This window comes from Podarcis erhardii, assembly GCF_964252035.2.
Source record: "Podarcis erhardii genome assembly, chromosome: 9".
Lineage (NCBI taxonomy): Eukaryota > Metazoa > Chordata > Lepidosauria > Squamata > Lacertidae > Podarcis > Podarcis erhardii.
Genome location: NC_138512.1, coordinates 29,477,774 through 29,494,860, shown reverse-complemented (window position 1 = coordinate 29,494,860; position 17,087 = coordinate 29,477,774). Strand labels below are relative to the sequence as shown.

At 39.5% G+C, this 17,087-nt stretch overlaps 1 protein-coding gene across 7 annotated transcripts in view; it reads left to right on the top strand.

Moving 5' to 3' along the window:
* STOX2 (storkhead box 2) overlaps positions 1–17,087 on the top strand; it is a 128,125-nt gene that overhangs the window by 95,639 nt on the left and 15,399 nt on the right. For all 7 annotated transcript variants that reach the window (XR_014160032.1, XR_014160033.1, XR_014160034.1 and 4 more), the window contains exon 2: positions 9,818–9,970. Coding sequence is in view for 4 of the 7 variants with exons in the window: in XM_081875689.1 (XP_081731815.1) it covers positions 9,818–9,970 (153 nt within the window). In the remaining 3 variants the exon portion in view is untranslated. The remainder of the gene's footprint in view (positions 1–9,817; positions 9,971–17,087) is intronic.

Sequence of the window (17,087 nt, the reverse complement as noted above, 5' to 3'; positions counted from 1 at the left end):
TCCACATGTGTAGTAGCAACCGCATCCCCCATGTTCTTGTCAGCACAGAGTTGAGACTCCCTTAATCATAAAGCGCCACCTTAAAAGTAGTTTCATTGTGGTTTCTTGTATTTTAGCCAGGTTTGTTTGGGGGGGGGGAGGTGTTGTTGTCTATATTCTGTCCCACTGCTCATCCTCGATTAGTGTTTCCAGGTCACCTTTCCACATGCTCTGAAACCTTACAGTTCATTTAATACCTTGTACAATTCAGAAGTCATGCTTTTGCAATACAAACTTGTTGCCACGCAATGATGCTCATCCAAGGTGAGAGAGCGAAGACCCTTGTCCCTTCTGGTTAGAGAACTAGACTGAACCACCCTGTGATCTTCAGATGATTGGTGGATACAAATTTTAATAATAATAATAATAATAATAATAATAATAATAATAATAATAAAGCAATTAGTTGTGCTATTTGAAACCAGTTATGTTTCACTCTTGTAATTGATCTTGCAAAGAATGCTGTGTCATCAGGTAGCCCCTAATAATTATATATTTTACTTTGATTATCCCTTTAACTCCCCCTCACTTCAATTTATCATATTTGTCTGGGCAGCAAAACTTCAAGTAGTCCAATATTGGAATAATGGTAGACTGTATTTGAGCTAAAAAGGAGTTCCAGCATTTCCAGACCTGCAAAGATGTCCATAAAAAGGGATTGCTAATCTTATGTATTATTGCTCATGATGGGTTGAAAAGCAGAAGAGACGATACAGTAGGTATTGAAAGATACATCTCAAGTTGCACCTATTGTATTCCCTAGGATCCCCATATAATATGAATAAGATGCTTCAGCAGGAAGGTTTCATAATACAGATTTAGATTAGGCATTCCCAGAACCCCTGTCACGTGGTCTGTACAATGTGGCATTACTCAAGCTGCTCCTCTTGTCTCTTGTTGTGAAGCTATTCAAAAGCCACTGCTACTTTGAGAACCAATTATTTGGAATAGTGACAGGGAGGGTCTGGAAAAAGAAGTAGTGCTTTGGCAGTATAGGCATTTTAATGCCTGCTGTCCTCCCAAACCATGACAAGTTCGGGTTATGCCAGTTTTTCATCTCCCTTCTAATCTGCCCATACAATTTCCCACTAATATGTTTCTCAACTGGGCATTGTTACTCCGAAGTACCTAAACCCACTAAAATCAGCAGCAGCAGCATTTTATTTGTACGCCACCTTTCCATAGTTAAAACAATGCTCAAGGCAGCTTACAACATGACAAGATTTACATAATTATCAATGTAACAAAAGTCATAAGCAATAAATAAAACACATCAAAAGTACACAACCAAATGGAAAACAATTTCCACATAAGTCATAAAATCTAAAATTAGGAATACAGTGGTACCTCGGGTTAAGAACGTCATTCATTCTGGAGGTCTGTTCTTAACCTGAGGTACCACTTTAGCTAATGGGGCCTCCCGCTGCCGCCACACAATTTCTGTTCCCATCCTGAAGCAAAGTTCTTAACCCGAGGTACTATTTCTGGGTTAGCGGAGTCTGTAACCTGAAGCATCTGCAACCCAAGGTTACAGCATTAATATCAATTACAATTTAAAATGGCATAGATAAAAAAATAAAAGCAATTTAAAAAACAAAAACGGAGCCCTCTCTGCCCAGATGGAAGGAGGCAGGCAAGGCCCTTCAGGCCCTCAGCAGCAGGTGAGTCCTGCAAAGTGAAGCCTGAGGACAGTTCTTCTCTGCTTCTGACATATTTAGTGGTATTATATAGACTCGGAGTAGTTTATTTCCACTCTGGCTACCCCATTGTAAAGTTGTAGTTCTATCTTTAGGGCAGGGGTGGGGGACCTTTGACTTTCTAGATGTTGCTGAACTGCAGCTCCCATCAGCTCTGGCAAGCACAGCCAATGGATCCCCCACCTCCATTTTTAAAATGTCTACCTTTTCCTGATTGTCCAGGTTCATAGTCATAGCTTCATTTGTAGTATTATTTAACTCCACAGTTTGCAAGAAGAGATCCTATAACTTGGCCTTGATCGACTTGAGCAGCTAATGTTCATCTAACCTTAGCAGTGAATTCATCGGTTTCACCCTTGTCCTTGGCCACATTTGTCAGTTTCACGCCCCTTGTTGTTTTGCTGTTGCCATGCACCATGCTAGTTATGGCCTCCGTGTTTGACAGCTCAGACATGCTCTCATCAGTTACCTCTTCCCTGCTCAATTTGGCCATCTTTGCTTTCCTCCCAAGGGTTCCCCACTGCATAACAGATTTGCTGTTGTCTAGTTCTCAATACAGCCATTGCCTGAAGCAATATAAGCTCAGTGGCGGTGGGAGACTCGATACTAAGCCACCATTAAGCTCAAAAGCGAGCCACGCCTCCCCCAATTCTGTACTGCTCAAGTGGACTGCAGTTCACAAAAGAGAGCCGTTCAGGAATCTGTGGTTGTATTATAAAAGCTGGTAAGTGAACCAGCCATCTAATTTATTATTTTAAAAGCTGATGCGTATTTGAATTATTAACACTTGACATGTTTCAGGTCTAAATACAGTATCCACTCCTTCAAAAACTCTAGGAGTTAAAATGGTAACTAATTAGTGATTACTTGGTTATTTTGGCCACTGTTTTAGCTGTTTTGTTTCTGTTATACAGTGCACCTAGGCAGTTTTCCAAAAGCTTCTCTGGAAAACCTGGAACACTGTGCGATAGCATTTTCCCAGAGCAATTACTCATTTCAGCTTACAAAGGATTCTGGGTATGGTGGTGAAGAGTGAGGTTGGCCAATGCTTTCATATGACTTCACTTTGCAGAGATCCAGGCGGAAGATGACACGGCAGAATCCTGAGGCATTGCAGCGCAGTGTTACTTCCCCCATCATTGTGAGTGCTTCCATTCCAGAAAGTAGAAGTAGAACTGGTCTAGAAATGCTGAGTTGCACTAGATACTGTAAAGCTAATTAATGAATGAGGAGCCACATTCCTAAAGTCCTTTCCAGCTAACTTAATTTTGCTTGTGTGCTCTGCGGTCTGATGAGTTGACATCTACTCTTAATTGTCCAGGCACTGCTGAATTACTTAACTGTGACCAATTTATAGGTAATGTGTTCTTGATCATAGCCTGATTTTAAAGGTAAGGTGTATTTGTCATCTTTCAGGTCCAGTGCAGTCTTTCAGAGAATCCTGTGGACTCTGGTCTTCATCTACACTACGAAATAGATGTTTTCATAATAATATTGTGTATTTTTTTGTCTGTATCTTGTGTGGTTGTCCATGCAGATGAAGGAAGCATATCTGCAAGGGGATAAAGACTGCTCCATTTTAGCATGTTGTGTGGTTTTACTAACACATTGCTTTTAAAATCTTGGAATAGTATGATTTTAGCCTTTTTAAACTTTTTTTGTCTTTCGTTTAGGTTTTGTGAAGAACATGCTCTGTATTTTATATAGATTTTTTTAAAAAAATGTGCTTAGAAGATGTGAATTTATGGCATTGGAGTTTTGCCTAGCCATTGAACGTGAGGGAAAATATATTAAAATATGGTTTTTTATCATTTTGGGTATTTATTTCTGGCAAAAAAGGATGTTGAGGGCATGACTTTCCCCTTCCATTGAACTTTAGCCATTGTTCTGTACATCTGTTCACTCTACCTGAAACAGCGCATGTTGAGAATACTTCGGTTCTTGTTGAAAACAAAACCCAAATAGGAAATGCTGTAATTTTCTAATCTAATATTTTTAATCCAATGATGGCCTTTGTTTATCTTGTACCTAGATAGTCAGCATATTCTATCAAGCTATATTAAGATAAGCATGTATGAAGGAATGTTAGCATAAATAGAAATTTCAGAAGTTTGTTTTGGACAGGTCAAACTATACTACTAGCTTTAAATGTAACCTTGATTGTTAAATGCACTCCCAGCTCCCTTTTGCAGTGGTTCAGTTAGGTAATTTTGCACTCTGGAATAAATGGTCTTAGCTTCTTTGGATGGTAAGGTGTATTACTTTAAAATGTGGTATGCCAACACTGCTTCACTGAGTGTGAACTGGGGCCCCTGCCCCAAAGTCTTATCCTGATGGTATCACTACCCTTTTTGAAAATATTTTTGACTATAACTTGCAAATTTGAAATTTGTAATGCAAATGCTTATTGTCTTAATCTTCCACTGACCTAGTTTGCACTTACGCTAAGCCAAACCATGTCTTAGTGCAAGCAGATGGATGGGATATAAATTTAATAAATAGATACTAAGCAATGGCTGGGTGCCACTTAACCAGCAGTAGAAGTTCTCCACACAGCATAGAATCTTTCAATATTCTGTTGTCACCAGAGGCCAACTGACAGCAGCATTGTTTGTGACATGAAGAGCAAAGCATTAGTATTAAGTGGAAATTATTGGGCATAACTGCTATTTTTTTAGTAAAGTTGAAGTGTGTCTTCAAACAGGTTTTTCAGGTCTTATGTGTGCATATTTACCTGAGTTTGCTTTTGATTGGCTTATAGAGCAGGGGTCACCACTCTTTTTGGACCAGTGGGCACATCTTAAATTTTGAGAGAGTGCTGTGGGCGCTACTCACAAAATGGCTGCCATGGGGCTTGGCATGATACAGAATTGCTGAGTGTATAATCATTGATGCTTCTCCATAGCTATATCCCCCTGTGCCTGATTGTGAAGATACACCTGTTTAAGACCTTGGTTTCCCCATTCCCGCTCCTAAACCAGAGTCTAGGCTGCCACTCAGTAATGCAAGAATAAGCCCCATTAAACTCAAAGGGACTCATTTATGAGGTTGGCATATATACCATTACCTCTTTAGGTCATTTGAGCAAGGGAATCTTTTCATGGACTGGAAATTAAAAGCTTTCCTTGCTCAAAGGACCTAAAGAGGTGATACACAGATGTAAAGGGTAGCATATACTTAAAGGTAAATGTAGTATATGGGTGCTCTGGAACATAGACTTTACAATGTTGCGGGTGTTTTGACAGCTCCTGCTCTCCCTAAGCTCTCAGGTATGCCTGGTAATGGCTCTTTCTTTCAATGACTTGGGTGGAAGAAGAACCCTGTCTTCTGGTACTTCCTAGGGAGAAGGCTTCCACTGTTTCGCTGTAAGATTGCAAGAGGCAGCTGTACACTCTGCTGTGAAACAGAAGTATTGCATGGGAGAAAGCATTTGATACTTAGATCGTCTGCTGGAGCATGCCAAAACTTGCTGGGCTCTCAAGAGTGGCCTGTAGTGGCTCATCCCTCCCAGGACTTGGGAGGAAGAAAAACCCAATATCCAGGTCTCGCCAATCAGCATATAAACATCTGCTTCTCCACTATAAAGTTGCAGGTTGCCCAAGGCTAGGACTTTGAACAATATAATAGTTGACTTAGAGTGATGCAGTTCAAAAAGTAGAGCTAGAAACATGTAAGGCAAACTAGGAGAGAAATGCAGAATTAAAGTCTCAGGCATAACTTATATTTTAAGGTGTTCTAGAACACTTTGGTAGGTTTCTTTGACCAAATATTATTTGGATATTGAAAGCAGGGCTGCAGTAGGAATTGAGATAGCATTTTGAAGAGGATCTTTCATGTTTCAATTCTTAGAAAGCAGCAGTTATAGGGCATTAAAGTGACTTCCCAAATAGTTTTAGTTTTAAACCACAAGCAAAGCAAATGGACTGTGTTCCAAATATATGATATGTGTGGGCTTGTGCTTCTGTTTGTTTTTTTGTGATGGCTTGTTTTGTGTTTTTCTTTTCTCTTTTCTGTTGTTGACATATGTATAGGGACAGTGGGAGGGAAGGGCGGAGTGGAATGTCAGTGACATTTGGGTGGGAAGCGAAAGGAAAACGGAGACTATTTCTAAGTGTATGAATTTTTAGAAAACTGACAAAGTGTTACTAAAGCAGAGCAAAAGGTAGCAATATATAAGAAATAATTTATTTCCAAAAAATGGAAGATATGTGAAATTTAACTTGAAGTCAGGATACCATTTTAACTTATCAGCCAAAATATTATAAAATAGTATGGCACTATAGCTAATGCAGGATATGCCTCAGTTATGAAAGCTTGGGCTCTTTCTGGAATGACTACTTCCCATCTTAAAAAAAGAGGAAATTTTTAATTTGCTTTAGAATGAAGAAGGTAATGTTATTAATAGGAATCTAGAAGATGAATAGTTTCAGTTTAATATCACATGAAAATGCATTTATCATATTTTTTATTTTTTAAAAAATAGCTATGGACTATTTAAAAATACTGCACTGGTCCATCCTGCTCACAATTTTGTGCTCTGACTGCTAATGGTTCTCCTGGGTTTCAGACAGGAATCTTTCCCAGCTATACCTGGACATGCTAATGATTGAACCTAGAACTTTTTGCACCCAAAATATGTGCAAGAGAGAGAGAGAGAGAGAGAGAGCGCGCAAGCAAGTTGCTGTTTAGTACAGTGGTGCCCCACAAGACGAAAAACCTGCTAGACGAAAGGGTTTTCTGTTTTTCGAGGCACTTCGCAAGACGAATTTCCCTATGGGCTTGCTTCGCAAGACGAAAACGTCTTGCGAGTCTTGCGATTTTTTTCGCTCCCCCCCTTTTCTAAGCCGCTTTGCCGCTAATAGCCGCTAATAGCGCTAATCCACTAAGCCGCTAATAGGGTTGCTTCGCAAGACAAAAAAACCGCAAGACGAAGAGACTCGCGGAACGGATTCTTTTCGTCTTGCGAGGCACCACTGTATTGAGTTGTCCTATGAAATGAAAACTTTCCCACCAAATCAAATCTTTTTTTCATAGAGTGGGTACATCAGATGTATTTCATACTATCACTAAACAACTGACTAATGGACACTTATCAAATAGTTTGGTTATCCAAAGGAGCTCATGGAGAAGTCCTCCATCACCCCTTATCTCTTCGGTTTCCACAAAGTCCTGCCAGTAGCAAGAAAGGATAAGATAAAATGGGATGGGACATGAATGAAACACTTGCTGTTGTGACAAACAGAACTGTGTGCCCCTGATAGTAGCACCCAAATTACTCCGCATGCAATCATTCTATATTATAAACAAATTTATTGGGGGGTGGAAATGATGCATAATTGGGTTGTATTCTGTGAACTATATTCTGTGGTTAAATTTGTTCTGAACAGGACCTTTCCTTGAGGGAAGACATTGGAGACGCTTGCAGTCTTTTTCAAACTTAAGTCTGTTTGTTTGACTACACTTCCCATCATCCACTGACCACTGGTCCTGCTAGTTAGGGATGATGGGAGTTGTAGTTCAAGTTTGAGAAATACTGTTGGAGGAAATGGGTGGAAAGTATATGCTGAGAATCTAACTGGATATTTCGAATAACATTCTCCTTAAGAACCCATTCATTATTATCCATTTTTTATCACTTAGAAAACTTTCTTATTAAATTAAATTTTTGGTTTTTGCAGTTTTTTATGTAGCTTATGTAGCCACATCTGCAAGAAGCTTATGTAGCCACATCTGCAAGAAGCATCTTCTCTACTCAAGCAAATTCTGTTTGGTAGCCATTTTCAGGTTGTTTTCTTAGTATGATAAGAAAGTAACAGGGAACAGCTTTGCTTTTTTTCAGTTGACTGTTGTTCCTTTCAGTTAGTAGTAGTGGTGATAAAACCAATTGTTGGGCATTTAAACAAACTGGACAGTCAAATTGCAAAAGCACTCCCCCCACCCACAACTTGCCCTTTAATTTGGAGCATAAACATTGGAAAGTTGAGTGTGGTAATTTAATTTTGAAGGAGAGCTGCTTTAAGCGAGCATCAGCCCAAGTTAATGGGAGCCATATGGTTGATTCCCCCTGCCTCCATGCTCCGTAAGAGTTGTGGTATTCAGAAGAAATAAGCTACCCAACTTTTTATTAAGAAGAAAAATGCACTTTAAAATTGATCTGAAATAATGTAGACGATAAGTGTTAGCAAATATTATTTTTAAGAGTATGATAAAACATGGCAAATTAGTACCTCTGAAGGTGAGATGAAGAGGAGCTGTCACTGGTTCTCTGTAAGCTCTACAAAAATATTTGAGATGAGGAGCCACAAAATGTCTCATAGACATCTGTAGAGTGCCTATTGTATTAACTGTGTCAGCAGTGAAAATAAATGAGAATTCCCCTGTCACGATAAACAAGAACTAAAAATTATTTTAAGAATTAAAAAGGAGTGGCTTATGTTATGCTTTTAAAAGGCAGTCAGCCCATGCAAATATTTATTCATTGTTTAGCTTGACTTTATAATAAGTTGTGTAGAGTCGAAACATTAGTAGAGTTTTCAGGTATGCAGAAGCATTCAGAAGCAATTTGTTTAGTAATAGTAAATGACTTAAATAGAAAATAATAGCTGCATCCTAAGTCATACCACTGAATGCAGTGTCCACAATCCAGTCCAGTGGTGTGTTGGTGGCTGTTTCGTGTATTTAAGATGCCCAAGACCCTGTGTTGTGTTGCTGCAACTATTTAACACAAAATCTAGTAGAGTTTAAGCACCCTGAAATCATTGGGCTTAAGTGCATTTAGAGCAGTATTTGATTTTGTCCCAAGCACTTATAATCATAAGCACAGCTTCAGTCCCGCAGAGAGCATGTAGACCAGCTGAGCCTCCACATGGGAGCCTGTGTTGAAGGTGAAATTCTTGATAATCAGATGTTTGTTCAGAAAGGGACAATAAGGGAGGCTGAGTCCACCCCCCTGCTCTCCAACTAAAACAGCTGATGGGAGGGTTTCATTTTTAAAAAATGGGTTCCACATGTGCAATTTCAGGCAGGGGAATTGCATATACTTCACTGCATGTGACTTCTCCTTCAGCTAGAGATATGGAAGTGTAGATAAATGAAACAAAGATAATCATTTGCATGAATCTAAAATCCTTTCTCATAAGAACCGACTTTAATATTGCTTTTAAGTAAACAAGAAAGCACCTTGCACTTACAATCAATGCAATACCGTGTGTAAAACAAATTCTCTTATTAGCCTTCGTATTTTTGTAAATTTGAAGCCCCTCATTACTTGAAAGATGTACTCATGGTTTACCATTCCTTTTCCCCCCTTCATTCCTCCCCCCCACCCCTCCTCATCTCAAATTAAATTGTTGCCTGTATGAACCCCTGCTAGTGATGCTGATGCAAATTCACCACCTCAATGAGAATTAGGCTTGAAATGGTAGGTAAAGTGCAGACTTTGAAACGTCATGCATATGGGATTTTTGTCCTTTATAATCGCTTATCACAGGGAACGGTTACATATTTTTTCAATGCGGTATTTATATTGCTCTTTAAAAAATTCACTGATTTTACACAGATTTTTAAAGAAGATGACGAAGGGGTAAAAATTGGGGAAACGACCTAATAAGGTCAAATACAGATGCCAAAAACTTCCATCAGATTTCTCTGTCAGCTTCTTCATTGTTGACTGACAGTCCTCTCAATACTCGTGGTTTCATTCTAATAAAATGAGTAAAATTAATGTTAGCCCTCTGCTACAGTTTTTTTATAGAATTGTCGAGCAATCTGCTTAAAGATAGAGAGCAGGGGTTTTTTTATATAAAAAAATGGAGGCTGCCTGTTCCTAAAGATTCCCCCCCCCCAATATTCCTGAAGACTTGTACATTTTAACCCCCTCACCACCACCCCTATTAAACCAGACTTTTGGGATTGATATGTTTTAATAATGTCAATTCTGTTGTGAAAATAGTCTGGGGTTGTTGTTGTTTTAATGTTCTTCTGTTGTCCAGGTTTTATTCCAAAACTACGTTGGAAACATCTGTGTCTATAATAGTCAGCTTGCTTTGAGGATATTTAAGCAAAATATTTTCTCTCTGCAGGTGATGTATCGCCCATCAGTATGTCTCCCATCAGTCAATCACAGTTTATCCCACTTGGGGAAATCCTTTGCTTGGCCATTTCTGCAATGAACTCAGCACGAAAACAAGTCACGCAAGAAGCGCTAATGGAACACCTAACAACCTGTTTCCCAGGTAAAATACATGCTAATGTATCTGTGCTCACATTGACCCAGATTTTCTTTTCCTTATTTTTAAACAAAGCATTTCAAATGACCTGTAAAAGTTTTACAAGCTTGCTGTTTTGAAATGATGTATATTCAGGTTATTTCACTTGCTTTTCTTGTTATATTGAATCAGGGCTTGTCTGTCACCTCATTCTCAATTATATGTGCATGGAAAGGATTTTCTTTCTAAATAGATGTGAGTGTGGATTTTAAAGTATGTTTCAAATACTTCCTTCATCTTTTCTAAAAAAGAGTTCAAAATATTAGAGAATTAAACATGCTTGGGGGTTTTGGGGGTTGGTTTTTTTAGGGGTGGGAGTTGGGAAGTTAACATGCAGCGTGATCCTGTTTTTGCAGAAGTAAATCCTACTTAGTTCAGTGGGGTTTACTCTGAAGTAACTTTGCATAGGATTGTAGCTGCATTCTGTAGCAGAGTTCTTTTATTACTCTTCACGTGTGGTTTTATTTATAAGGTGAGTTGCCAGTGTTCTCAGAAGACTGTGAAATTAATGATCCATGTTGGAGGTGGAAAGGCGGTGGAGAGGGCACATAAAGTTCATGTTACTTTCTAGCATAGTATATCTCAATGTTTTCTGCATGACAACTTGGTGTGCTACAGTAAGGGCCAAAAGAATGAAATCTCGAAGAAAGGAACACTTCCACTAGACAGTTGAGATTAAAAATATTTCAGATGGCTAATTTGGATTTATACACATCAGTACAGAACTTTGCTTATCAGCCGAAAATATACTCCAGAAGAGATTTCTCAACCTATTAGCATATTCTGTAGGCTGCACTTGCAATGGACTCTAAGACAGTCCCTTATGCTACAATCCTATATGCATTTATCTGGGAGAAAGCCCTGCTCAACTTAGCATGACTTGCTTCTGAGCAGACATTATTATTATCATCATTATCATTAAAGATTCCTTTTGGGGATTAACTCTCCTGAGGTAATGCCAAAGGATCTCACTTTTTCTTTCTCTTTTTTTATGGATATTTTGAAAAGAACCCAGTGATCTGCAAATACACATCTTTATTAGTATGACTTACTAGTATCATCTAGTGAGGACCAAGAGTGGAAAATTAGCTGTTTTGTTATATCAAATAGAATATTCATGGGATCTCACTTTTTCAATCAAAATTTGGGTATTTTTATTGAACTTGGTTTTACAAAGAAAGTGTTTGTGAAAGTTTTACTCTCCTGAAAGGGAAATTAAATTTGTCCAATTTTCTCTTGCCCTATAATATTATTGGAGGGGTGTGTTCTCCACTTTTGTGGAATGATTTGATTTCCAAAACATTGATTTCTTTAGTATTTTCCTGTAAAGCATAATCCTCTGTGAACAGTAACTGCTCATTTAAATTCTCTTGTCTGTCCTTCAGTTCATCTTTGCTTTTCAAATCTTCCTCCTCCCCCCACCATCTTATTCTTTTCCATATTTAATAGTTGAGCTTCCACAACTGGGTGGGCAGAGCTTGCTGATACAGCTTTTTAAGAGCAAATCTGGACATAGTCAGAAATGCAATAGTGCTTCTGATTCTTTTATTCTCTGATCTCACCCACACAAAAGTCTATGAATAGAGATCTTATAGAATAGGTGGAATAACAGGGAGTGCCAATTCATGCAGGTTGCAAACCACCTACTTAACCCAACTAATAAATAATTTCTTCCAACTGTTGGCTCTTTCCTTGGTTTTTGTTCCTAGCACATGGAAGCTCATGCACAGCTGCCAGCTTGTCTGTATGTATATAAAAGTTAAAAGTATACTCATTTTGTAATCCACAAACCTCTCCAATGACTAAATTTCTCTACTCGGTTTCAAGTAAGACAATTTCAGCATGTGATATTTAAGTTAATATATCATCAACATGAAAAGCAATCCCATGGATTACCGCTTCCAGTTCAGCGGGAGGATACAGATCTAAAAATAAAATAAAAAAGAGCAAGAAAATATATATCTGTAGGATTTGTACCAGCTAGAGCTAGACAATGTAGTTTCATGCCAACAGCTGACAGAATGAACACACGTAAGAGATTTGGGTTGGACATTTTCTAAAAATCTGAATTTTGTAGGACTGACAGAAGATGCAGACTTCCTTTGAAGACATGGACCAGTCAGTATTACCTAAGTTGGCAAAAAGACAGGGCTTGTAAAAAGCCAATCAAGAAAAGTTATGTTAATAAGAAATTTCCATCATGCTGATACAAACTAAGTTGGGCAACTGATTTCTGCCTAGTAAGAAATGGAGAAAACCTGGGGGACAGGCGGACCATGTCCAAACACTTCTCAGAATGGCTTGTTATAAGAAAAATGTGTTTCTGGCCCTCCCTGCAAATATAGCAAGAGTAAGAAAAATAGCAATAATGTTAACAGAGATAGTGTTAAAGAATAATACTTTGGAATCAATAATTAAAATGATGCTGTACGATGAGAATAGATCAAGCAAACATATCATTCCATAGTGTCCTGTGAAAAGCTGTGGACAGATAGTTTTTGTGGCTACCGGACCCTTTATTCTTAGAACTGTTTCATATTATAGGCCTTTGTGGTGGTTACATAAACATTTTCACACCACTGTTGTTTTGTTTCCATCACAGATTGCAGATGTTATTACTGGTGATAACTGAGTCCTTTCATATTATTTTTATTTTTGTTGTGTTTCTCTCCCCCCCCCCTTATGTAAACCACCCACAGAATCTTTACTGAAGGATGGTATTCAAAATACTTGAAAGTAAGAATAGATCACCCCTATAGTCATCAGAATTGCTAATAACTGCTCTGGCATTTGCTTGTGAAAACCCACAGCCCATCTGGTTCAAAAACTGGTTGCCCATCTAAAGCTGCACTTATCAAACTGCTTCTGCTACTTTGCTGCTTTTTACACAACTCTTTAAGGTTGAGTAATTTCAAAGCCACAGCCTTAGAAGAAAAATGTGCTTCCTCAATGCAGGTTTTTACATTGCAACATAGCCACCTAGTTTGCTGAGCAACAGAGCAGGTACAAATCTGGGTCATGGCTATATCAGAAATAGGTATACTAATTATTTATAACCTCACATTGCAAGCACTGTACATCTTAAATTAGTATATCATGAGCAAAGGATGGTTTTTTTTCTACCCCTTGTTAAGCCACAGTGACAGTTCGGGGGGGGGGGAATCATTTTAGAAGTTTTAGTACAGTATTTGGAATTTGCTTTTCATAAATCTGTATTCATAGTGAATAAACACCAATTCCAGTAGAACATGCCTCCTTTATTGTTATACCTTAGGGTTAGCTTTATTTAAAAGGAAGGGAGAGGGAACATGCTACTACTTCATTAACTAAAGCATTTAAGTGGTTGTTGTTGTTGTTATTATTATTATTAGGAATGCAGGTGGCACTGTGGGTTAAACCACAGAGGCTAGGGCTTGCCGATCGGAAGGTCGGCGGTTCGAATCCCCACAATGGGGTGAGCTCCCGTTGTTCGGTCCCTGCTCCTGCCAACCTAGCAGTTCGAAAGCACATCAAAGTGCAAGTAGATAAATAGGTACCGTTCTGGCGGGAAGGTAAACAGCGTTTCCGTGCGCTGCTCTGGTGTGCCAGGAGCGGCTTAGTCATGCTGGCCACATTACCTGGAAGCTGCACGCCGGCTCCCTTGGCCAATAAAGCGAGATGAGTGCCGCAACCCCAGAGTTGGTCACGACTGGACCTAATGGTCAGGGGTCCCTTTACCTTTACTTTATTATTATTATTACTACACAGTACTGTCTATTTACTGAAAGATAAGATTGTGAGCCTATGGGCATGCACCATCTAACAGACATGATACAAAAGGAAAACAAGATGGGAAGGCAAGAAAGCATTTGAGTATTCTGCATCTTCACCGGCCAATGGATGGGGCCAAGCTGATCTCTTCCTTGCTGTGATGTTCTTCCTATGAAGCAAGGCATGCAGCCTCCCAGTAACCTTAGGAGAACATCCCTTCAGCTCTGCGCTCCCAGCTGGAGCAGAGTGTTCTTCTGTGCAGGAAGTGAAGAAGCAATGACACTGCAGCTGTTCCTTTTCTGGCTGTTGGATAGGGCCAGGTTGGCCTCCACTTGTCATGCTTATCCTCATATATAGAGGAAAGAGAGATTCCACAAATCTCTTGGCAGAGCTTGACTATAATGATGAACATAAAACAATTCTTCCTAATAGGCAAACACGGTGAATGCCTATTATCTTATTAAAAGAAATCGTTTTATGTAAAGTTATGTTCAATATTTGTTGGAAGGCAGATTGAATAATGCTCCCTGAGCCCAAGCTAGGGAAGGCAAATGGAATAGGTGCCAGTCATTAGAATGTAGCAACAAAAGGGAAGGCATTTTGGCCGTTTTCACTGTCAAGGTAGCTACAAAATTAGCATAATGTATGGGACTATCTAGGCACGGTAAACTGAAATGCAGTATAACTATTAATGCTGCTGTTACCTTGAGAAGTGAGGAAGTCATTTTCTGACAGCTGCCATGCTTCATTGTGGCCTCTTTCTAAAACTAGGATTCCTATACATTTCCTTTCTAAATTGCATCCAATTTACACACAGCAGCTTGAAATGTGTCTTACATTTAACTGGGTTCACCTTAGGTCAGCCTTCTTTTGTGGCCAGCAAACAAGACATAATCTTCTGTCTGGAAGCTCAGTGGAGGGCACAGCACACTTTCTTGAGATGTGGAAAATGTACATGTCTGATGATTCAGTGTCCAGACAGATTTTGCTTTTGAATTATTAAAGCACTACATAATCTTAAATAACACTACTGCTGTCAGGCAGTATTTTAAATTCCGGTTTCGCTGTGTTTTATTTATTTATTATCATTGAAAGAATTTACTGGTGAAGTGTAGGAATGAGGTAGCTTTTGAAGATGAACTAGACATACAAATATATTTTAATAGAAGTTTATCTAAACTGATTGCTAGTCATGGTAGTAACATGAATTATGTGTGATCTTTGGGGTGCATTTAACCTATAAAGTTTTCTCTAACTTTAAAATGGGTATAATATAAGGCAATGGTTATAGGGTTCATTTGAATTAATTATTTTGCCAGTATTGAAGAGATATACCTTCAGGTTGCAGGACCCTCTAAAATAGGGGTTTTGATTAATTGTAACCCTCAGATTCCCAGCTTCTTCTTTTTTAAAGAGCAGATTTCTAACATTTTTAGAGCGTGAGATGTGAGGCAGAATGTACAGGCAGCTTCTCATTTTGTGCGAGAAATTAGCCTCCTCCTGACTGCCAGTATTTTACTTGGAACCCACCCACCTGTGGGGGGGGGGAATGGGGTAGCCCTGGAAATTCCCCTCCTACCAAAAAAACATTTGGATACCTATGCATGTGAGGGAGAAGTGCCCTTGGAGGAGAAAGACAGAGAGAGAAGTGTATGAGTTCTCTGTGGGGGGGACAGACGGACCTATACATATACAGAATGTGTGGTCAGTGAAAGGGAGATGTGTTATTATTAAAGGTAGGTAGGTAGGTGGGACATGGGTGGCGCTGTGGGTAAAACCTCAGTGCCTAGGATTTGCCGATCGCATGGTCGGTGGTTCGAATCCCCGCGGCGGGGTGAGCTCCCGTCTTTTGGTCCCAGCTCCTGCCCACCTAGCAGTTCGAAAGCACCCATAAGTGCAAGTAGATAAATAGGTACCGCTTTATAGCGGGAAGGTAAACGGCATTTCCGTGTGCTGCGCTGGTGCTGGCTCGCCAGAGCAGCTTCGTCACGCTGGCCACGTGACCCGGAAGTGTCTCCGGACAGCGCTGGCCCCCGGCCTCTTAAGTGAGATGGGCGCACAACCCTAGAGTCAGACACGACTGGCCCGTACGGGCAGGGGTACCTTTACTTTACTTTACTTTACTTTACTTTACTTTACTTTACTTTACTTTACTTTACTTTACTTTACTTTACGGTAGGTATGAATATGTGGTCTGCATTTATGTGTGGTTTGTGGGAGACACTGAGAGATGTTTATGTGGTGTGTGTGTGTGTGAGAGAGAGAGAGAGAGAGAGAGAGAGAGAGAGAGAGATGCACGTATGTCTGTGGGTGAGTAAGAGAACTAACGTTGTCGCTGCCTTGTATATTTTTCCTGAAGTGGTAGGGGAGAAAACAATTTTGTGTGATCTCCACAATCGGTACCAACAGGACATAGTTGACTTCCCATGGTAAGCCTGAGGTTTTTGGGGTGGGAGGAGTAATCAGCAATGACTGTGCTCTCTCTAATGTTTCATTATGATAGGCCCCTTATGGCTGCTGTTTTGTGACCGCTGCCTGCAGCTCTTTCTCAAAATTCAAGGTACTTATGCTGGTCCGAAAAGGTTTGCAACCCCTCCTCTAAAACACAGTGGAAGGTAGCACATTGGGCAAGAGGGTGCAGAGAGAGGGGGAGAATTGGCAGGCCACTGCACTAAAATGGATTGTGCATTTGTAATAAATTATGAGGCTTGATTAAATTATGCTACTTAATTCTTGTTGTACTGTTAGGCCTTTTGAAGATGTTTCTGCAGGGTACGGAAATGTTGCTTTGAAATGGTATCCTAACATATTTGAGCCATTATGATATAGCGCAATGGTGGTGAACTCCAGCCTATAAGCCTCCTCTCCATTTGACCTTGCCTACGTGTTCACCACATGACTTCAGGCATGCCAAATTCAAAAGGGAAAATCGGGAGCGTGCCCTAAGTGCCCTCCCAGTTCTTTCTTTCCAGCCAGTGCTTAAATCCAGCTCTTTTTAAAAATTTGTCACCTTTTCCACTCGCCCTCCAGTGACTGAAAGAGATGACAAATTCAAAAAGTGCTAAGTTTAAATTAAATCTAGAAAGGAATAATGAGTAATGCACTTAGAGTGTGCCTCCACAGCTTGAATTTTTTTTCCAAAAGTATGAAAGCTTTTTCTTTCTTCTTTCAAATAACTGGATTTCTTCTCATGATTGTATGATGACGTTAAGATGGTGTTAAAAATTCTCGCACAGCCTAACACGTTTTATAGCAAATTTTCTCACACTGTCACTTTTTCTTGTACTTTTTTCAGACATAAGCAGGAAAGTGATCTAAAAGCCTTCATTATGCA